The sequence below is a fragment of the Eucalyptus grandis genome, chromosome 8 (genome assembly GCF_016545825.1).
Source record: "Eucalyptus grandis isolate ANBG69807.140 chromosome 8, ASM1654582v1, whole genome shotgun sequence".
In the NCBI taxonomy this organism is placed as follows: Eukaryota; Viridiplantae; Streptophyta; class Magnoliopsida; order Myrtales; family Myrtaceae; genus Eucalyptus; species Eucalyptus grandis.
The window spans coordinates 387,249-411,146 of record NC_052619.1 but is presented as its reverse complement, the minus strand read 5'-3'; the positions used below and the strand labels follow the sequence as shown (position 1 = coordinate 411,146).

Genomic DNA, 23,898 nt, shown 5'->3' with positions numbered 1-23,898 from the left:
TCCAACGGTTCACGTGCAGGGAGTTTCTATGGTTTCAAAGGCCTACGCGGCCAAATCTTTTATGGGCCCGACGGCCCATAGGGGTAGTTTTTCGCATCAACTGAAGACCCATATGGGGGAACAACGGCCCATGCTATTAGCAGGCCTTCCTCATTCGCAAAAAAACAACAACCGCAAGGGAAAGGGTAAGCTATATTGTGAATACTGTAAACGCCTGCACCACACAGTTGAAAGTTGTTGGAAATTACATGGTAAACCTGGTGAAAAAGAAAAGAGAAAGTTTTCAACTGTCTTTCAGGTGATGGGTAAATCAGCAGACAAGCCAATCACTCATGAGGAATATTAGGAGCTGATGGAAGCTCTAAAGAAATTGGATCCTTCTGACAAGGCAGACAGTTTCACAGGTATTTCTTATTGCCTGATGAACTCAATTTCGAAGAATGCATGGATCATAGATACAAGAGCTAGTGATCACATTGTCTGCAATCCAAAATTCTTTTCCAATGTCAAAAATTTATCTTTTCCAATATTAGTACAACTTCCCAATGGAAACACCACACATGTTGGAATGACTAGCACCGTGAATCTTAGTCCACTCATCACTCTAAAAAATGTCCTTTATGTTCCTACTTTCCATTTTAATCTCATATCAGTCTCTTGAGCTTGTGAAGAAAATTCTTGTCATGTCTCTTTTGACTCTGATAAATGTCTATTTCAAGCCATTTCAATTGGCAAACTGATGGGTTTGGGTAGAACTATCAAGGACTTTATTTTTGGATTAATCTTCCAGGCAATTTTAAATTATCATTTGTTGCATTCAATAAACCATTGTGTAACATTGTTGCCAATGAAAGAAATTTTCTTTATCATCAAAGATTAGGTCACACTGCTTCTTTCCCTTGTCCTCAATGTCCCATTTGCCCTTTGGCAAAACAAACTCGTGCCCCCTTTCAAAACCATAAGACTCGAGTAGACGGCATTTTTTCTTTAATTCATGCTGTTGTATGGGGACCATATCACACAATAAATCATGATGGTTCAAGATTTTTTCGTACAATCACAGATGATTTCTCACGTGCCTCTTGGGTCTTTCTCATACAATCAAAATGTCAAGTTCTTTCTCATCTTAAAATCTTCCTTTCTTTATCCAAAACTCAGTTTGGAAAATCAGTTCGTCGCATCCGCACTGATAATGGTAGGGAATTCTTCAATGGTGATTGTACTTCATTTCTTACTTCAAATGGAATTTTACACGAAAGTACCTGCACTTATACCCCATAGCAAAATGGGGTAATTGAGCGGAAGCACCATCATCTCTTAGAAGTGGTACGTGCTCTTAAGTTCCAGGCATCTATACTAGAAAAGACTACTCCCCTTATACCTTCCATTTGCAAAAACATTTAACACTTCACGTTAGGAGTGTACCTTGCTTCTAGGGATAAGTACACTAATGGTGCCATAAGTTGTGTAAGATGCTCACTTTGGTGCCAAAAGTTTCGTCGGATCACTTAAGTGCCAAAAAATTTGAAAAACGCTCACTTTGGTGCCAACGCAGATCTGAACTGCCGGAAATCCGACGTGGCCTTTTTTTAAATTAATTTCTTATACTGATGTGGCTCGCCGGAAAGCCCAATTAGCAAGTAAACCACCAAACGGTGTCGTTTGGTGTCTTAAACCCCAAATCGAAACCCTAAATTCCCAAATTAAGAGAGAGAGAGAGAGAGAGAGAGAGAGAGAGAGAGAGAGAGAGAGAGAGAGGCCATGGCGGTGGCATTGTCTTCTTCCCCGAAGAACAACACTAGCGCAGAGAGAGAGAAGCCATGGAAGCATCATCTTCTTCTCCGAAAAAAAAACACCAACAGAGAGAGAGAAGCCATGGTGATGTCGTCTTCTTCCTCGAAGAACAACACCAATAGAGAGAGAAGCCATGGCGGCGGCGTCTTCTTCCTCGAAGAACAACACCAGCACCAGCAACTCTTTGAACAGAGCCCAATCCACCATCTCCATCTGCGCCTTCCTTGTTTCCCTCGCATTCATCGTCTTCTCTCTCTCTCTGCACCTTTAATCCCCCTTCCTCCTCCTTCTCCTCTGCCCTCGCCTCCTATTTTCCCATCAGTTCTTGGCCGAGCGATGGTGGCCAAGCACAGTGGCCGAGCGACGGTGGCCGAGCACGGTGGCTAAGCACCATTGCCAAGCGATGGTGGCCGAGCAAGCTTGGTTGGCGAGGATGAACAAAAAAAAAAAAAAAAAAAACCCTAATTTTGATCACAAATGAGCTATACGGCGTCGTTTTTCCTAAGCCATCCACATAGGACGGACAAACCACGTCGTTTTCTTAAGTAGGACAGAAAACGACGTCGTTTAAAGAGTTTATCAAATTTTGTTTTTAAATATAAAGCCACGTAATCATTTTGGCCGGAATTTCTTGCCGATGGCACCAAAGTGATCATTTTTTCTCCGATTTGGCACTTAAGTGATCCGGCGGAAACTTTTGGCACCAAAATGAGCGCCGTACACAACTTATGGCACCATCAAAGTGTACTTATCTCCTTGTTTTCATGATGCCAAACAAAAAAATATATATATATATATATATATTTGAAAAGGAAACAAGCCTATGTCCACTATGAGTTTTAACTCTGTCCCCAGTGAGTCGCCAAATTGTCGCGACCTTCCCAATTTTTTTTTTTTTTTTTTTTGAAGGTGAATTACCTAAAGAATGCTAATGGATTACTAAGTCCGAAGACTTGGCACGGACCCTCTCAAGTTCTACCAATCGCGACTTGATAGAAATTAATTCATTTAAACATGCAATTTCAATTTGGAGCCGCCACTAACCCAGAGATTCAATGGGTCCAGGGACATGGTTATGCTAGATTAGTCTAAAGCCCTTTCGGTACCTTTTATTTTAATTTTAAAAATATTTTGAAAGCAATGTTGATTAATTTAAACCTAAGCTACTAACATGCAAATGGTGGTCATGTGGGTGCGCAATCAATAAAATAACATTCAAATAAAAAATGCTAATAAAAATGCATGTCCTAAACATGATTTCTAAATGACATGACACCTAATTTTTCTTTTTCTTTTTAAAAAAATTAATTATATGCAATCTTAATCTAAATTTAATATGCATCGATTTTACTTTAATGATATGTGAGATGCAATTCATATGGTATGACTTAAATTTATTACTATATGTATGCAATATAATTTGTATAATCCTAAAAATGCATGTGCTACGTGATATGGGATGAATGACATTGTATTTCTATATGCACGCTATTTTATGATTTTTTTTTTATGATTCATTTTTTAATGCATGTATGCAACCTATGCTAAATAATGATGATATGAGATTAATTATGAATTAACCTATTAACTAACCAAGGAAGTGATCTCTTTTTTGTTTTTTTTTTAATGACATAATGTTTTTTTACTGAAAAGAAAGTAACTTAATGGTGCAATGATAATCTTTTAGCATTTTCCTTTTTATTAAAAAAAAACAATTAAACTATAACTCACATGGCATGCATAACATTTTTTTGTTCCTCTTTTTGTTTTACTAAATGAAAATTGACTTAATCTAAAACTAATTAGACTAATTAAAGTGAATGATATTTTAATTTATTTTAGGAATCAATTTAACTTAAACTATATTTTATCCTAAAAGCTATATAAAAAATCAAGACATGCCAACATTATTTAAAATTAGCCCTAACAAAAATCACCCATCTAAAAGTATAATCTAAAAATTATAATCGTATAAATGCAATTCTAATTTACTAACCCTAAAACTATAGTCCTATTTTACTAAACCTAAATGCTCTAATGCAATATTTAGATTTTTATGCATTTTCTGATTTATTTTTATTTTTATTATTTTTTTAAATCTTTCCAAACAAGTAATTATTTAAAAGAATGAAGATAAGGATTAAAATAACCGAAAAAATAATCCGTTGTCTTACAGATTAAATTAACAATTATTTTAACTTCATAATGTTTTAACAATTGAAATACTATCAAAATTCCTAAAAATTAAAGTAATTAAAAAAATGACCCGGCGTCTTACGGGTCAAATTAATAATTACCTTAATTTGGGATAAAACTCTTAATGTCTACAAGGTCTACAAATATTGACATACAATACAACAATTTAAATAATTAAACTTAAAAAATAAGCTAACATAACATGAAATAAGTAAAAGATAAAAAAATATACTACCTAATTTCCTTTTCTTTTCTTTTTTTTTTTTTCTCTTTCCTCGCTTTCTTCACCCACTGGGCCGAGCGGCTTCGGTAGATCACCGGGGCTTGGGTCGTCGGCTTTGAGCTCCGGCAAAGGGAAGCAAATGGCGGACCCGAGGGGGTGGCTGATTTGGGGCTCCGTGCAGGGTGGCCGGCAGAGCAGCCGAGGTAGAGGGGCGTAGAGCTGCAGAGAGGGAGGTGGAGTGCGGACCCGGCGGAGCGAGGCGGGCTGTTGCGAGGTGGTGGCGCGGCGGAGCGAGCGTGTAGCGAAAGCTTCACGGGCGGCGGTGGCGGTGCAAGGCGTGCTGGTGGAGATCTCGGACCGGCGGCGATGTGGGGCACCGGAGCGATAGCGGTGTGGGGCTTCGCGGACGGCGATGGTCACGGTCGTGGAAGCAACGCAGCGTGGGGCTTTGCGGAGGAGGAATCCACGAGGAAGATGAACAGTGTGTCCTATTTTTTTTTTTTTTTTTTTTTTTGCTTACTTTTTCTCTCCTGACACTCTCTCTCACCTGTCTCTCTCACTTTTCGGCGCAGAAGCAAAAGCTTCGACTTTTCTTTTCTTTGCTTTTTTTTTCTTCCTTGAAGCAATAGAAACTCCCCCTACTGACTTTTCCCTTTTGCTTTCATTTTCCTTTGATGAAGAGAAGTCGCCCCGCACTTTTCTTCTTTTCTCTGCCAATTTTCTATATTTTCTCCGATGAATGGCCAAGAGAAAAACCCCCTGGCGTTCGGTTCTGAAGCCTCGCATTTTATAGTGAAAGTGCTCAAAGTTGTTGAAGATTTCCCAATATTCACTCAACTTCTTCAACAAAAATGCGGCTCCAAAATCACATGGCTGTTGCATTTTTGAATTCAAAGTTTTGTTTTTTCAAAATTTCCCTCTATAATCAAATATTATCTTTTATTTCTAAAAATGAATTTAAATTAGGTGTCAACAACTACCCTTCTTTGAAGGAAGCTCGTAGAGGTTTCATTCAAAGACAAATGACACATAAATTTAGACCATGCAAAATGAATATGAAATGCATATGCAAATGTTAATTGTAATGACTTTTTTTTTTAAAAATGAACTCAAATAAATTTAATTTCTTTTGAAATGCAAGGTCATGCAATAATGCAATGTAAATGCGATGATTTGGTCAAGAACGTATATCTCAATGTGTTCTATGCTCAATGCAAATGCAAATAAGAACACGTACCTGTCATACTTATCTGGAAATTCAGAAAAGTATTATTAGATGTGAAATGATTCCTACGAGACCTGACAAACATCTGGAAATCTCTTCAGATAATTGAAAGGCTCAAAGATTTTTTTGAAACAAAGTCTTCAGGGATCTAGAACTCTCATCAGATCCCAAGCACCTGGAAATCACATTAGATGTTTGAAAAGAAAAATACTTGGAAGTCACATCAAGCATTTAAAGATTCAAATATCTAGAATTCATGTTGGACATTTGAAAACATTTACTAAACATTTGGAAATCACATCAGATGTTTGGAAGGACAAACACTTGGAAGTCACATCAAGCATTTAAGGGTTAAAATATTTGAAGTTCACATTAGACATTTGAAAATATTTTACTAAACATCTGGAAATCACATCAGATGTTTGAAAAGACAAACACTTGAAAATCACATCAAGTGTTTAAGGGTTCAAATATCTAGAACTCAAACTAGGCATTTGAAAAGATTTTATAAATGGGTACTTGGAATTCTCATCAAGCACTAAGATGACTGAATAAACTCAGGGCTTCAAAGACAAATCCTTTGGTCTTTGAGGAAAAATTCACTTCATTTTTTTTTTAAATTCAATGAAGGTCCATACATGATGGCTTTTTCAAACTTCCACAAGGAAAAATTATCAAGACAATTTTCACTAAGCTGTGAATCTCTTGAACATGCTAAATGAGACACTTTTGGTGTGAAAAAGGCTTTTTCACTCGCTCTCATTTAGAAGGGGTTATTTGTCCCGACCATTGATGCGGGAATATATCACTCAATCTTATCATCATTTTATCGACAAGAGTTTGAATTTTCTTGCAATCGTACGACATTACCAATCCGAGAGGTCTTTGACAAGGATTGTAATGTGGGCTTGGTCAATGGCTTAACAAAAGGGACTCTTTGAGTCAAAGTAATTGAAAGAACAATTCTGTAATCATCTTCGAGTTTACAAGTCAAGAACCCTGCAAAATGAGAAAGAAATAATCTTGCTCGCACTTCTTTGAGCAATGCTTAATACATGTGAATTCCTATGTTAATTCAAATGCCATAATTTGAAGAGACTTTGTAAGGGATGTAACATAGGCTGGGTTCATGGGTTGAGAAACGAAAGGATCGTTAGGCTCAAAGATGTGTGTAATGGGTAAGAGTTGGTGATCATCTTGACATTACCACCAATTTTCTTCGCCACGGATTGTCTTCTTGACAGATTTCTTTATTGGCTCAAGAGTTTATCACTGATGCCAATGATTATTCAACTGGAGATCTTTTCTCAACATTTTTTCTTTTAAAATCATTTTCTTTGATGATGGGCATCGATCTGGCACACCGCTTTTTTATATGCCCCCCAATTCATCAGTCATTTATCTCTTCTTTTCATGGGCATTGGCCTTACTTTTACCAGGCATACTGCTTTTTCATGCCCCTTAGTTCTATTTTGATTTCAGTTCTTGCGCACAATGCGTGTGTCAAGTATACTTTAAATGACACTCGAACCTTCAAGAGTCTTCATCTGTCTCTTGCCTTGCCCCAGTGTGGAGGATGATCACCAACTAGGTTTAAAAGAAACGAAATCACAGGCTCAAGTGGGCTATGCAAAGGATATAAGTATGTAGGATAGTGAAAGAAGCGCTCTTCATCATCCTATGGCATTTAAATTACCACATGAATTTAATGTAAAAGCATAACTGGAATATTGATGCAAGTGAGAGCAAGAAAATTTCTATCCATTTCACTCTCCTTCAATGTCAACTTACCTCCATTTGCCCCGATGTGGGGTGGTCCTTGACAGGGTTAGTATGAAAGAAATTCTTCAAGTATTTTGGCTCAAAGAAGGGTTAAACAAGGGTTCACCGGTAATGAAATGAACTGCCCCTCGTCATTTTAGTTGTCGTACTTCTTGCAAGAAAACTCTTCACCTTGAAATACAAAATGTTTCCATACTCACCTCACAATGTATAGACAAGGAACTGTGTATGGGATAAGGCTTGCCTTTCACGCCTCATTTAGCATGTTCAAGTAACTTGACATCTTTCACTGAATTATCCATTTTGATAAATTTCAAGTGGAATTGACAAATTGCATAATATCATGTGAAAGCATTCCATAATGACAAAAGAGCCATGCTCTATTATTGCACATCAAATCATAAAGTCAAAACTATTAGGTGTTCATGTCTTGCCCCTCTTTGCAAGAGAGCTCATAGAGGTTCCTTAAATGTGCGCAGGGCTACACCTAAAACATAAAGCAGATAATTAAAAGAAACAAACAGGGTAAATTAGATGTATGCAGGAAAATTATTTTATTTTGAAAATATTTTCAAGGGAACATGAAGAAGCCCAGCCTTCAGAATTAGCTCATTGCCGTTTTCTTTTGGGTAGGATTTCATCACAGGGCTAGTTTGGTGTACTTCAACATGCCCTTAAAACACGAAAATCTCCATGTATTTTATTGGATGAAAAGCAAATTACATTATTGAAATAAGGGAAATCCTAGAATTGAAAATGCAAATATGCAAGTATGGAAAGCAATAAAGACTCCTGCGCAGAGGAGTGTGCAAATAATTAAAACTTTCCTACTCTCGAGCTTTGTCGATGGCAAACACTAAATTCTCTTCAAACAGTCCGGTCATTCCTTCGAATGCATCATCAGAACTCTTAATCTTTGGAGGTGCGAGATCATCTATGCCACCCCATCCATCTGGGATGATATCCCGTGGGTTGAAATAGGAGCTGGGAGGAGCCAAATACTTTACATAGTAATCGAATTTGCCACTTGGTTGCCCTAGAGTGTCCATCACTTATGCTTCCTCATGCATCATCTGAAACATGGTGGGCTTAGCATCAAAACCGAAAATGGCATTCACAGCTTCTGGGTGGTCAGGGAGTGGGTTATTCTGGATGTTCGGCTGTGCATCGTGGAATGAAACCACCTTGGCATCCAAAAGATTTTGGATTTTATGTTGCAGCGTATAGCAATTGTCAACAGAATGCCCTACCTCCCCCATATGATAAGCACATGTCTTGGACGGATCATAGGTAGGGAATCGCTCGGGATTAGGTTGCTTAGGCTCTTTATCGAGTAATCCTTTCTTCTGAAGGGTTGGCAAGATCTTGGACAATGGCTTAGGAAGAGGCGTAAATTGACGCCTAGAAGAGTTCTTCTGCTGGCCAAAGAATGGTCATGCTCCTCCCTGTTGGGTGTTTGGGATAGGGCGAGGTGGTTGAACATAAGTTGCATTAACCTCCACTACAAGTTCTTTATCCTTCTTGGTTGAGACTCTTCCATAGGAGCTGGTTTGATCAGACGCCCATCCATCATGCAATGCTACTTCAATTCGCTCGCCAACAGGGATTAGCTAATTGAATGACTTGGCAATTGATCCCAACATTCAATTTCGATACTCAGGCGGGAGTGTCTTCATGAACAATTCCATCAGCTCCTTTTCTGTTGGCTCTGGAGTTATCTGAGCGGCTACAGCCCTCCATCTCGTGACATATGCCTTGAAAGATTCTTGTCCTTTTCTTCTCAGTGCGAAGTAAATCTTCTTGAGATGGAGTGACATCAATATTATACTTATATTGCTTGAAGAAGGTATTTGTCAAATCCTCCCAAGTCTCCAGCAGATTAATCTTCTTCATAATGTACCATTGAAGCGCCGGTCCTGTCACGCTTACTTGAAATTGTTGAATCATCAAAGGGATGTTATCAACATATTGGGTCATCCTGACCACATAAGTCTGCATATGGATATTCGAGCAAGAGGTGCCATCATACTTTTCAAAGTCTGGCATTTTGAACTTCTTTGGCATCTTGATCATATTGAGACAAATCAATTGAGTCTTGGGTAAATGAACCCTGCAGCTGCTTAAGTTTCTCTTCGATTTTTATCAAGCGTTTTTCCTGCTCAGTTTTTGGTACATCTGAAGGTATCACTTGTACCTCATCATCAACAACAATTTGAGGCGCGTTAGTAATTTTAACCACGGAGGCATCATCGAGAGGATGATGGCCCAACTGCGGATGTATTCTTTCCTTTATCTCTCGGATCGCCGTATTCTTGCCTTTATCTCTTGGACCAACCATGGGAGCATGTTGTGGTAACACCACTTCAACTTGCGGAGCTGGTGGAGCAATGTTTGCTTGGAGAGAATCGATTTTCTTAGAGAGCTGCTCAAGAACATTCAAAACTTGCTTCATCTCCGATTCGAGGGCAGCGATGCGAGTTTGTTCAGTAACATGTTTGCTCGGTGTTATTAGCCATTGTTGCTCTGGAACGAGTACGGATTTGTGATCTTAGATAAGCTGTGTTGTTACCTAAAGGAGAAAAGAGATAATGTAAGAAACGATGACAAGATAGGAAAATGACCCATGACAATGGTCTAATCGCCTCATTTTATTTGAAATTTGAATAAAATTTTCTAACTAAGAATTGAAATTCAAGTCCCTAAACATTGAATTGAACTAAAAATTGAAAGCACTGAATTGAAATCAAGGTCTCTAAACATTTAACTAAGAAACCAAAACATCTCATTTTATATGCTTTTGGGGGTGGAAATGAATTTTAAATCGATTTTCCCATTGCATATAAAATAAGATCGGACAACGAAATCTAATGTCATGGACCAATGAAATTGCAAGTAAGTAAATTGCAGTAGTGAGAATTTAAACAACTTACTTTCACTTTGGTAATGGATGACAATCATATAGACACACGTATGAAATGTGAGGCTTGATTTCTATTTAGATGGTTTAACAAAATGGAGCTAAAAGGATGATTTGACTGTTGCAGTCTCGCATTAACATGTCAGGTCCTCCTAACTCCGGCTCAGTCGAATGGAATGCCTAATATCACGCAGTCTCGTGGATATGGAGAAACACATTCGACACCATGAAGAACTTTTGGGGAAGAGAATGTCAACCTCTATATAGCAGTCTCGCTTTAGAAGAAGTATCCTTCTCAACACCATCCTAAGAATCCTATCGCAGCCCAGGTCCGGCAATAGGTTGTGTGTGCAATAGTGTAGTGCTAAAAACAATAAAACATGCACAACAGTTTAATTGCAAACAACACTTCTATAGTTCAACCATTCATCCTTAACTCCAACCTGCAAAACAAGGGTTAGCAAAGACTACTTCCCTTATACCTCCTATCTGCAAAAACATTTAACACTTCACGTTAGGAGCGTACCTTGTTTACATGCTGCCAAACAAAAAATATATATTTTTATTTTAGAAAAAGGAAACAGGCCTATGTCCACTATGAGTTTTAACTCTATCCCTAGCGGAGTCGCCAAGCTGTCGTGACCTTCCCGAATTTTTTTGAAGGTGAATTATTCAAAAAAAGGCTAATGGATTACTGAGTCCTAAGACTTGGCACGGACCCTCCCAAGTCCTACCAATCGCGACTTGATAAAAATTAACTCATTTAAACATGCAATTTCAATTTGGAGCCACCATTAACCAATTAGGGCTGGTTAGAAACCCAAGTAAAGTATGGGAGAATACTTTACTTTTGAAACCAGAGATTCAATAGATCCGGGGACATGATTACGCTAGATTAGTCTAATGCCCTTTCGGTACCTTTTATTTTAATTTTAAAAATATTTTGCAGGCAATGTTGATTAATTTAAATCTAAGCTACTAACATGCAAATGGTAGTCATGCGGGTGCGCAATCAATAAAATAACATTCAAATAAAAAATGCTAATAAAAATGCATGTCCTAAACATGATTTCTAAATGACATGACACCTAATTTTTCTTTTTCTTTTTTAAAAAATTAATTATATGCAATCTTAATCTAAATTTAAAATCCACTTTAATGATATGTGAGATGCAATTCATATGGTATGACTTAAACTTATTACTATATGTATGCAATATAATTTATATTATCCTAAATATGCATGTGCTACGTGATATGGGATGAATGACATGTTATTTCTACATGCATGCTCTTTTATGATTTTTTTTATGCTGATTCATTTTTTAATGCATATATGCAACCTATGCTAAATAATGATGATATGAAATTAATTATGAATTAATCTATTAACTAACCAAGGAAGTGATCTATTTTTTTTTTTTTTTTTTAATGACATAATGTTTTTTACTGAAAAGAAAGTAATGGTGCAATGATCTTCTTTTAGCATTTTCCTTTTTATTAAAAAAAATTAGACTATAACTCATATGGCATGCACATAACATTTTTTTTTAATATGAAATGTTCCTCTTTTTTTGTTTTACTAAATGAAAAATTGACTTAATCTAAAACTAATTAGACTAACTAAAGTGAATGATATTCTAATTTATTTTAGGAATCAATTTAACTTAAACTATATTTTATCCTAAAAGCTATATAAAAATCAAGACATGCCAACATGATTTAAAATTAGCCCTAACAAAAATCACCCATCTAAAAGTATAATCTAAAAATGATAATCGTATAAATGCAATTCTAATTTACTAACCCTAAAACTATAGTCCTATTTTACTAAACCTAAATGCTCTAATGCAATATTTAGATTTTTATGCATTTTCTGATTTTTTTTATTTTTTATCTTTTTTAATCTTTCCGAAACAAGTAATTATTTAAAAGAATGAAGATAAGAATTAAAATAACCGAAAAAATAATCCGTTGTCTTATAGATTAAATTCACAATTATTTTAACTCTATAATATTTTAACAATTGAAATACTATCAAAATTCCTAAAAATTAAAGTAATTAAAAAAAATGACCCGACGTCTTATGGGTCAAATTAATAATTACCTTAATTTGGGATAAAACTCTTAATGTCTACAAGGTCTACAAATATTGACAAACAATACTACAATTCAAATAATTAAACTTAAAAATGCTAAGCTAACATAACATGAAATAAGTAAAAGATAAAAAAATATATATTACCTAATTTCCTTTTCTTTTTTTTTTTTTTTTTTTGTTTTCTCTTTCCATGCTTTCTTCACCCACGGCTGAGCGGCTTCGGTAGATCACCGGGGTTGGGTTGTCGACTTTCAAAGCTCTGGCAAAGGGAAGTAGCGGACCGGCAGCAGGAGCAAACGTCAGGTCGTCGCAGGTCGGTCGTGGGCATTGTCGGAGAGCATGTGGAGTCGGCGATCGAGGGGGGCGCGAGCAACGAATGTGGAAGGCTGGGGTCTGGGCGCTGCAGAGGTGGGTCGCGCGGCGGAACAGGAGCGGCGGTGCTGGTGTAGTTGGCCGCGGAGCGCTTCGTGGGTCTGAACGGTGGCGCAGCTGTAGGTGGAGCAGAGAGCAGATCTCCAGTGAGGCTCGGCGTCGTGGTGGTGCGGCTGATTTGGGGCTCCGGTAGCGTTGGGTCGCGATTGGGTGCAGGGCTGGCGGAGCACGTCGAGGCAGATGGGTGTAGAGCTACAGAGGGAGGCGGAGTGCGGAGACCAGCAGAGCAGGGCGGGCTGCTGCAAGGCGGTGGCGCGGCAGAGCGAGCAGTAGCGGAAGCTTCACGGGCGGCGGTGACTGGCGCAAGGCGTGCTGGTGGAGATCTCGGACCGGTGGCGATGTGGGGCACCGGAGTGGCAGCGATGTGGGGCTTCGCGGACAGCGGTGGTCGCGGTCGTGGAAGCAACAGCGGCTTGGGGCTTCGTGGAGGAGGAATCCACGAGGAAGATGAACAGTGTGTCCTATTTTCTTCTTTTTTCTTTGTTTGCTTTTTCTCTCCTGACACTCTCTCTCACCTGTCTCTCTCACTTTTTGCAGGAGAAAATATTGGGTACCCTAACAGTGCCACGTAATCGGTGCTCTGAACGATTCATTGCGTCACACATGTCCGTGTGTCAGTCCACGTCGTCCACTTCTCCGTCTCAGCGAGAAAATATTGGGTGGGTTTAACCCAACACGTAGGCGGTGGGTTAAACCACTGAGCGATCGACGCGTGGCTCCACGTAGGCGAGGATGTCAGGCGTTTAAAATTTGCGCGCGCCGCTCGTGGGCCCACCACTCTGACGCTCTCTCTCCTCTGCTCTCCTCTGCGACATGTCCACTCGTCCTCTCTCTCTTCTCTCTTTCTCTCTTTCCCCGTTCTCCCCGTTCTCCGTTCCGTTTTGCGAGAGAACAAAATCGCAGGGCTTCTCTCCGAATGCTCTTCCCCTCCTCTGCTCTCTCTCCTCCGCTGGTTGCCTGCGACGCCGACGCCCTTTCCACCTCTGCCGACGCCTCTGCTCTCTCTCCTCTGCTGGTTGCCCGCGACGCCGACGCCGACGCTCTCTCCTCCGCTGGTTGCCCGCGACGCCGACGCCGACGCCGACGCCGACGCCCTTTCCACCTCCGCTGACGCGTCTGCTCTCCTCCGCTGGTTGCCCACGACGCCGACGCCCCTCCGTCGGTTGCCTCCGTCGCCCCCAACTCCGATGCGGACGCCGACGCCGACGCCTCCGCCCCTCCACCTCCGCCTCCGCCCCCGAGGCCGTCGCCGACGCCCTTTCGCCTCCCTCTCGCGACCTCTGCTCCGCTCTCTCCCTCTTTCCTCTGCGGAGCGCCCTTGCTGGCTAACCCCGACGCCGACGAACCCCTGATCGCGTTTTGGCCTCCCTCTCCGCGAACGAAGGTCGCTCTCTCTCTTTCCTCCGCGAATCGCCCCCTGCTCCTGAACGCGGACGCCGTCGACGCCGACGCCGTCGCCTCCCGCCGTCGCCTTCCCAAGCCCCACCGTAGGCACCCCATTGGCGACTCCCGTACGTCCGGAGGTTCGTTTTTCTTTTTCTTTTGGATTCCACTCAGTAGAATTCATGTTAAGGTTTATAGTCGGATAAGGATGGAGCACATTTGCATTAGGATTCCACTCAGTAGAATTCAGAGGAAGATTCAGAAGGAAGCAGTAGACCTTGTTTTTATTCAATAAGCAAATCTGTTGGTTTTCTGGACAAAGAACTTGCTGCTAGTGGGTTTACTAGAAAAGAGCAAGATGATATGGACAAGGTATAGTGATTCACGATGATTTGCAAATCGTTAACATTGTGTTGTCCAACTGCTTAATTTGGTGTTAGACCTAGTGGCTGACCATAATTGATTATTCTGGTTCATGCTTGGACCACTTAGGAGTGTGCCTATTTAGTCTTATTCCTTCCATGGATTTTACTCTTTGTCATTCTTGGCTTCTGTCAGCTCCTTTTCTCACGATCATCTTCATTCTCTTGCATCTGAAAGCCAAAATAATATCTGGCCAATTGCCTGCATTGTGGTTCCTGGCTTTGCATGTTTGGTCCTTGATTGGAAGTGGAAGTGGAAGTACTTTGGTAGTATTTTAATTTTTGTTTTCTGTTTTCTTGGAAACGTGTGAATGAAAATGAAAATTCTCTAACGGGATGAAAAATGGGAGTATATGCTTGTATTCCATCAAAGCTGTAAAATAGAATTTTTCTTTTTCCTTCCAAAGATTTGTGCTTTTGTTAGAATGAATAAATACTGGATACACCAAAATGTCATTTTCAGCTTTGAACTCTTTTTTCATTCATAACATGCTTTCCATTGTCGAAGTTGTAAAATAATTTCCAGTGTCTTTCCAAACGTGTTTTTGAAGCTGCCACATTCTGAAATGTAAATGAAAACAGCATATACAAATTTTCTGGAACCAATTACATGTTGCCCTGGAGAATTTTGTGCAACTAGTTGACACATTAATCGAAAGTTCATCCCTAGCGTGTCATTGATTGAGTATTGTAAGTGTGCATTGTCCATGATGCGATATTAACCTTCTCTTATTGGATTCCTTTGATATAGTTCGTCGAAGAAGAAAAGGACCAGGATATATGTTATGATGATGAAGAAGATAGTGCTGGAAGGGATGAAACAATCATGAGTGATGTTGACTCTTTGCATCTGCTGGATCAGGTACTAGTATCAGAGCATTCGCTGTGATAGGCCTGAAAATCAACATTGCTGAAACTTTGTGAAACCTATAACATCAGGGCATGAGATTTCCTCTTTTTACTGGAAGCTATGTTGTTCGCTGTGCTTTATTTTCAAAAACCGAGCAGATCTTTTAAGACTATTGGAGCACTTGAGTGACTTTTCACCGGATAAGATGAAGTCATGTTTTATATATTCGTTTATGAGAATTTCCTGGTTTGTTTCCTGGATGGTTAACTGGAGGATGCAGTATTAATTTTCTGGCAGTCAGCTGAGATCCCCTTAAAATATATTTTAAAGTCTAATGTGCTGACTCACTCAGTATTATATCCTAATCCTGCTATTTGTATGACCAGCCAGGGCACATTGTAGAAGGAAATGAGGAGGAAATCAAAGAAAATAGACAAAGATGTGAAGGACAACTTAGCAAACCTTGTTGTGAGGGATACTTCAATGAGGTAAGTATATATGGTGAAATTTTTTAGGCATTAGGTCTGGCTTTCGCCCACTAGCTATGTAGTCTTGGATAGCGCGTGGCAGCACTTTTGATTATCAACATAAGCATGAAGGTTGAGTAATATGAATCACATTGAAGACATTCTAGCTTGCAGATATCTTGAAGTTGGATCTACCTTTGTTGTGTTCTATGATGCTCAGGCCCATTTTGATAGTTTTGGGCTTGGGTTCCTTGTTTGAGAACCTCTGACTATACTCAAGTGTTTAGTCTCTGTACTTGTGACAAATTTCATAGACAACGATGATGAATAAGCTTTGAGAGATGCCAGCTATCTGTGAAATGAACTTATCTCTCTATGTTCTCCTTTAAAATCCCATTTAATGGCGCCTGATGGAGTAAGTTTCTGGCTTGAGGTCTTTTGAATTTAGCAGCTCAAAATTTGGTCTTGTTTGAACTTACAAAAATGAGCTATTCGTAAATTTGCTTCTCGAAATTTTTGCTGATAAATACATGCAATTTTAGCTTGAGTAATTGTGTTGCTGTCAACTGTTTTTTTCGAGAGGATAATGGACTAGTATAGTGTTTACTAATTGTTGTGATTGGTGCTTTTTCACATGTGTTTATCAGTGAGTCATGACTCACTGTAGTTTATTGAAAATGAAAAGTGACTTAAATTTTTTAAAGAAGTTTTTCCATAGTCATCACTTATCGTTGTTTATTGCTCTTTCTCGTTAGCTTCAGTAATGAGAGTTTCTTTTCCACCTGGTGCAGGATGAAAGTGAAGAGAATGCGAATGATGCTGAGTTGGTAAAGCGCCTGAACAAGCAGAGACGGCGAGCAATTGCTGCTGTTCATAGAGGAGGGAAGACCATTGCTTCTAGAAATTCTTACAAGGACAAAGGTGGAAGGTCATCTCACAATTCCAAAATTCAAAAACAAGTAAGCTCCCGGTAGTGCACTTGGAAGAATTCAGCAGCATGTAGGGGCTGGAGGAAGGTGTGAGTTTAAGACTTCGTATTATAGCATATTTCGCTAGGGAAGATAAAGGAGATTTTTGTGTATTGGAAGTATAGATAGGTGGCTATTTTGCTGCAGAATATGTGTAATAGTCAGTTACTGTAATGATGTTTATGTAATAGTCAGTTACCATATCAAAAGAAAAGCCACACATGCAATTTTGTACAAAAAGAGGAACCCCTTCTAATATGTTGGTCATTACTTGTCATATGGAGATTGTGTGCAATTAATTTGTTATTTGCTGCTATTTCCTTGATGTAGTCATCTTCCAAAGGTTTCAATCTTTTGAAGAGTTGTGCTGACTGTTAAGGATATGTAAGCTTTGTGGAGAAAACTTTGGCATGTACTGATTATCCTGTATTTTTCTATTGCAGTCTGAGGAACGAATGAGGAAAGAGATGGAAAGATTTGATCGTGAAAGAAGGAAGGAAGAAGAAAGGTTGATGCGTGAACAGCAGAGAGAGGAGGAGAGATTGCTACGTGAGCAAAGGCGAGAATCAGAGCGACGGGAGAAGTATTTACAGAAAAAATCTATTAAGGTAAGTATTTGAGCTTGATATTGCATTTTAACTAGTTAGTTTCTTTTGCTTTATTTGATTGGTTAAGCAGCATCTCTTATTTTTCTCTTTTCTTTACCAACTTCTCTGGTTTTTTGTTTGGAAGGCGGAGAAAAAGAGACAAAAAGAAGAGCTTCATCGAGAAAAAGAAGCAGAGAGACGAAAAGCTACAGTGGAGAAGGCCACTGCTCGCAGAATTGCCAAGGAATCCATGGAGCTTATGGAGGATGAGCAGCTGGAGCTGATGGAATTGGCCGCTGCAAGCAAGGGGTTGCCTTCAATTTTTAATCTGAAACGTTTAGAAGTGAGGATCTGGTTTATATTTCCTTGCACTTGAATTTGCTTCATGCTGTCATTTTGTCGTAAAGGAGCTGATTTTGACATCTTGAAATTATAGCCAATAGATGCATAGATATGTATCTCCTGTTACTGTTTCTTATTTCTGTAGTTACACGGAAGAAAAAGAGTTTCTGGTTTGTTGTACGGTGCTATTATGGTAATTGAGTATACATGCGTATGTACATAAGCAGGCGCATGCCCCCATGTGTATGCGCGCACGCTTTCATTTCATACATAAGCAGGCGCATGCCTCCATGTGTATGCGTGCACACTTTCATTTCATTTCCAGACCACGCGAAAAGCCTTATATTACCTTTGGCATACAACTCTACATAAGAGCGAAATGCAGGATCTTTCGACAATGCCTCGTCAGTCGGCAGTTTCAGCAGCCCCTCTTATTCCCATTCAACAATTACCTTCGACTAAAGCCAAACTAGGGTGCTCCTTTTTCCCAGATGTGTTGAACTAGATAGTGCGTGCTTTTCATTTTGGTTTGCCAATTCATTACCCCTTTTTCATGTTAATCTCCACAGTTCACTTGCAGAATAATTAGTTTTCAAATCAGAAGCAATGTCCAAATTACCAGAGCCATTGTGTCAATGAGAGCGCACACGTCCCATACGACATCACGAGAGGTCGAAACCTCGCCTCTGACTTGATTTCCCGTTAAGCAGATGAAACAATGCAGCCATCTACAAGCTGAGAGGAGAGAAAGATGAAATGGCGAGACTGGATCTTCAACCAAAGTTAGGACCCCAGCGTGCAATGAGGAGGCTCCTCTTGCTCGAATACTGGCTTTTAACCCAGAGGAATCCTAGCGCGCTCCTTCTTCCCCAGATGTGTTGAACCGGATAGTGTATGCTTTTCATTTTAATTTGAAAGTTCGTTATTCTTTTTCATGTTAATCTTCTTAATTCACTGACAGAATTATTTGGTTTCAAATCAGAAGCGATGTCCAAATTACCAGAGCCATTGTGTCAATTAAGAGGTTCGTGCGTCCCATACTTCTTCACGAGAGGTCGAAACCACGTCTCTGACTTGATTCCCCGTTGAAGCAGACGAAACAATACAGCCATCCACAAGCTGAGAGGAGAATTCGAAAAAGATGGAAAAAGGGCTAGAGTGGTTCTTCAACCAAAGTTAAAACACTACTGTGCGTTGAAGAACAAATCCACCAATGAAAGATTCCAAGTGGTGAAAATGTTCTCTGTTCAATGACGGAAAAGGTGCATCACACGTCCCAGATTCTTAATAATCATCTCTTGCACATGGGAAGAAATCTTGATCCAGCTAAACATTTTTCTTAGGTTGGAGAAATTTGCTCGAAGGATTGGAAGTTGGGCAAGCATCGCATAAATGCATATTACCAGGCGTCATACGCATATTGCAACTCACTCAAAGCAGCATGTTTAACTACTAACCAACTGGAAAAGGTAGTATCACGCAACAAAAGATGTGTTGAAAATGGGCATAGATTTTTCCTGTGACTTTCAAAGAGTTTGCTGGCTTGTTCCATCCAAGCACCGGCAATGCTTTGACCATTATTGTGGATGAAGATATATGGGGCGGGCAGCACTAAGCGCTAAAATATATGCTAGGTACAAAGGGAAATCAGAGAACAGCATTCGCTTCATTTTCTTGCGCTAGCTCAAGATCACCACAGCCGCAGCCACTGCCACTCCAACAGCACCTTCTGCCAATATGGCACCATTCGCTACTGTCTTGCTGCCTGAAGAACTTGGCGTGAACCCCAGTTCAGAGAGCTTCTTATGCAAGATTGCATAATCTCTGAAAATTGCATCCTCATCCTGCCACATGCTTGACAACATTAGGGAAAGAAGAGCATATAGCAAAAGAAAACGAGGAGGAAAAGAAGCACGGTATCAAATTGTCCGTTTGTCTCTTTTCAAGGTCGTGCCAACCACCATGAGAGAGTTGCGGGAACAACAACCAATTCAAATATCAAATCAGGTGTTCCCAGTAGCACAATGATGATGCTCTAGCCTAGAGGTTTCAGGGAACCACATAATATATCAATCCCAACACATGTATGTATCTACCCAACATTTGATGTGCGATCTCATCATGAATATTTCCTGGTCTCTACATAGAAGATAGTGATGGAACAGACTGAATGCTTACTTTTAAGCATCACAAGCCTACACAGCATAAATTCCATGAAAAACACTTTCCATCTCTTTTCATTCTCGGCAAAACCAAGGACAGTAGCATCAAAGGGTTATAGACCATGAGCATAAGGAAACGAAATAGTGGTGTGGGCGGGGTAGTTTCATCAAAAACAAATTTACAAAAGGAAACCATATAACTGCAATTCAATTTTATAGATTTATCGATGGAGTCACCAGACCACTCGAAAAGCTTATTTACCTTCGCATACAACTCAACATAAGGGCGAAATGCAGGATTTTCCAGCAATGCCTTGTCAGTTGGCAGTTTCAGCAGCCCCTCTGCTTCCCCTTTCAACAACTCGCTGTATCAAAAATGATCAATTAGTATCTGGCTCTATAATGCTCCAGCCGAAACTTAGAAAATGCATCCAGTGAAAAGATGAAATCTTACACAAAATAGGAATTATCAAACTTAAGGGGTTCCTGAGTCCAAGGACCATCAAATCCAGATCTTTCCTAGTGTGCCCTTCCCTAGACACAAGAATAAAAAAATAACAAGTGTGGTTACGCATCCCCAGCTGACCTTGAATGTAAATCCAAGCAGAAATAGAAATTACCAGTGTATGAGCCCCTGATAAGGCCACTATGTCCTTGTCCGAGAGACCCATCCTGTAAAAGATGTCCCTTAGATGTGGAGGACCTACATCCAGCAATGACAAGTTTAGAAAAAATTTCGAATACCCTTTAAGCAAAATGTATGTGTATTTCACCAATAAGAGAATTATAACGCATGAAATATCTCCTATGGATTTAGAGCTATGGTAAGGTATGGATAGGCAGTGGATTGTTAAACGTGAATATCACAAATCGATAAGCTTAACCAAGCTGCGGTTGAAGGCCTCCTTTCATTTGAGCCTCCTTTCGATCAGCTACAGTGAGTTGCAGATATAAAATATCATGTGAAAGCATGAGTAGTAATATTGTTTTTAATATAATCAAACATCCCCTGAAAACATGGTCATAATGAGTCTCATACACATATAGTCTCTCTCACCTAATGGCTCAGTTTTCTTATATACATGTTGTCTCTGTCCACATCACAGCTTAAACTTTTAGGCTGGATATTCTAGCACTGTTTCATATGACAGATCAAGAGTTCAAATCCCAGCACTTCTCTCTCAAGTCATTCTTTGTAGTGAGTTCACAACAGCTGACTCATGCGAAATAGGCACCGTGCCCATTTTGCTTGTGCAGTTCTTAATCTGAAAACTTACTGACATTTAGATGGGATGTACAACATTTGAATGTCAGTTAGCTCCGATACCTCTTTTTCCACTGCGCTTCTTATCTCATTCAAATCATTCCTCTGGAAACTTACTAATTGATATTCAGATGAGATGGACATACATTTCAAAACTAACAGGCCACAACCAAGAAAAATACCAGTTGAACTAGACAGAGGAGATTTCCTATAAGCAACTGAGAACTAAATTCCCAGAGAACTAAAAATAAGATAGATAAAGATTTGCTCCTAAAGCATCTGAAAATAGAGAATTTGTGGGTTATGCCAATTAAGGGCTTCACTACGTGCATGCATATTAGTTTTGAAGATGTTGCATGCTGGAGGGAAGAAAACATCAAAGTTACATGGCAAAAATAGTAAGTCTTTTTCAAACTAAGCTTGTTATATCAACAATGATTTTGTCCGCCTATTTGGGGAGCCAACTCGTGATATGTAAGACAGAAGAACCAATCCTTTACACAGTCTTTTCACCTGGTATAGATCTACATGTGTAATCCTCAGACATTTGGACTTCACCTCCTCTGTATCCAACAGAAAAGCAAATGTAAATATACTGACTGAAGTTATATCTCAACTCGCATTCGTAAAAAACTCTACTCATCAAACCTATGACCTTATCCATGATGGGTTCCCTAAACTTGTATGGTTGAAACTATCAGAAACATAACATATCTACAGGTTGACTCATGTAAAACATATGCAACAGTCTTTGGATTTCCTTGTTCAACAATCATGGAAGCATTAGACAGAATACTAAACCACCCATGTTAAGTGTGCTCTCGTAAACTGAACATAGGATAATACATATACCTCAACTTTATGAGAACTGTAGGGATTTCTTTAAAAGAACAATGTCTTGAGTAATAATTATCTTCATGCATTCTATCCTGATGAATATTGCAAATATATCTAAACTTGGTTAAATGAACCTAGCAAGTAACAAAAGTAAATCAGAGTATGCAGATTAATTTCCACTGATAAGTTCACAGGATACAGTTAAGCCAACTATAATGGCAAACGCACTGCTTGGCCTTTCAAGAACTTGTGAGCACATAGCATCATGATACAATAAAATGGAGTGCAAACATACTTGCTAGAATGCTGCAGCAGAACATGGTAGATGGGATCTTGTGAAGACTCTTGAGGTGAGAGCTTGAGAAATTGCAAAAGAATGTAGAAGCACGTTGTGACACTGAGATAAGAATCACATCATAATGCACATAAATGTCAGCTGAGAAATCAATCGAAAGCATTTTTCCTGTTAAAACAACTTAAAGTGGCTTTTGTGCACTTGCAACTACAAAAGAAGAAGCCAAAATCCCGTTGAGAGAATTTAAGTCATACCTGCCTAGGTAGATAAGAAGCAATGTCCAAAGTAAAGCGCTAAAAAGTTCAATTCCTTTTACCAAACCCAAGCCTGAAGACATATTAATTGTAAGCATGCACTGCAAATTCTTCATAGAAGTCCATATAAAAAACTTCAACAACAAATGAAATATATCATCTTGCATTGACCGACGCAATTATTTATTCACTTCTATATTGTGACAAAATCACCACAGGGCGGACCTACAATATCTGCAGATGCTCAACAGCAAGAAAAAAATTGAGAAAAACAGCACCATTTGAAGGCAAGATGGCCTACAAATGGCCCAAGATACTTGCCACAGACACACGTACAAGAGATAAAGCAATACCTGCTGCAGATGTATCTATAAACTTAAACATCAGAAGTGTCATTTCTAACCCTAGCAGCAACAGATGCCATTCCCTGACTCACCTAAAACTACCACCAAGAAATTCATCGAAGCATGACGAAACGCTCCGAGAGAATACTAAAATAGCCCCCATCACAGTTCTCACCAAAAAATATCGTATTTCCCGCTTCTTTCTCACCTCATAAATAAAAACACTCGCATTTTCGAAGGCTCCAATTAGCTCCTTCAAAATTTCACCCCACAATGCAATCTACAGATTTCTGTACAAGTCTGCAATATAAGCATCATTTGCATAGAACAGTCCCCGACAACCCATTCTAGAGTTTTTCTTATCCAAAGTGCCATGCTACATGACAGAATTAACTGAGAGCCTTGTTGATGTAGAGAAACAGCACAAAAGGTTCATTTTCCTGAATTCCACTTGACACGTTCTTGAGCTCACATAGTACATGGTTAACCAGCAACAGTAAGCAACCTAGAAAAAAAGTTCCAGTTTCTCCATCTTCGACAATGGAAAGCATGTTATGAATGAAAAAGAGTTCAAAGCTGAAAATGACATTTTGGTGTATCAGTATTTATTCATTCTAACAAAAGCACAAATCTTTGGAAGGAAAAGAAAAATTCTATTTTACAGCTTTGATGGAATACAAGCATATACTCCCATTTTCATCCCGTTAGAGAATTTTAATTTTCATTCACACGTTTCAAGAAAACAGAAAACAAAAATTAAAATACTACCAAAGTACTTCCACTTCCACTTCCAATCAAGGACCAAACATGCAAAGCCAGGAACCACAATGCAAGCAATTGGCCAGATATTATTTTGGCTTTCAGATGCAAGAGAATGAAGATGATCGTGAGAAAAGGAGCTGACAGAAGCCAAGAATGACAAAGAGTAAAATCCATGGAAGGAATAAGACTAAATAGGCACACTCCTAAGTGGTCCAAGCATGAACCAGAATAATCAATTATGGTCAGCCACTAGGTCTAACACCAAATTAAGCAGTTGGACAACACAATGTT

The 23,898-nt window shown here is 39.3% G+C and overlaps 1 protein-coding gene, 1 long non-coding RNA gene and 1 pseudogene across 3 annotated transcripts; 2 read left to right on the top strand and 1 right to left on the bottom strand.

Moving 5' to 3' along the window:
• The first annotated feature begins 13,862 nt into the window (after positions 1 to 13,862).
• On the top strand, positions 13,863 to 17,877 carry LOC104443762 (homeobox-DDT domain protein RLT1-like). Of its 2 annotated transcripts, XM_039299355.1 has the most exons (7): positions 13,863 to 14,193; positions 14,282 to 14,425; positions 15,227 to 15,337; positions 15,712 to 15,813; positions 16,584 to 16,751; positions 17,204 to 17,368; positions 17,493 to 17,877. In XM_039299355.1, the coding sequence occupies exons 2-7, from the start codon at positions 14,417 to 14,419 to the stop codon at positions 17,721 to 17,723; spliced, it is 786 nt and encodes a 261-aa protein (XP_039155289.1). In that variant the 5' UTR covers positions 13,863 to 14,193; positions 14,282 to 14,416; the 3' UTR covers positions 17,724 to 17,877. The 2 variants fall into 2 exon arrangements, with proteins under 2 accessions (XP_039155289.1, XP_039155290.1); XM_039299356.1 differs by lacking the exon at positions 14,282 to 14,425.
• Positions 17,878 to 18,343: 466 nt separating this feature from the next.
• LOC120286830 lies at positions 18,344 to 19,929 on the top strand. Its single transcript, XR_005545536.1, has 3 exons — positions 18,344 to 18,581; positions 18,672 to 18,951; positions 19,033 to 19,929. It is a non-coding gene; the product is annotated as an uncharacterized LOC120286830 (long non-coding RNA).
• LOC120286829 lies at positions 19,210 to 22,495 on the bottom strand (annotated as a pseudogene).
• Between the last annotated feature and the right edge of the window lie 1,403 nt (positions 22,496 to 23,898).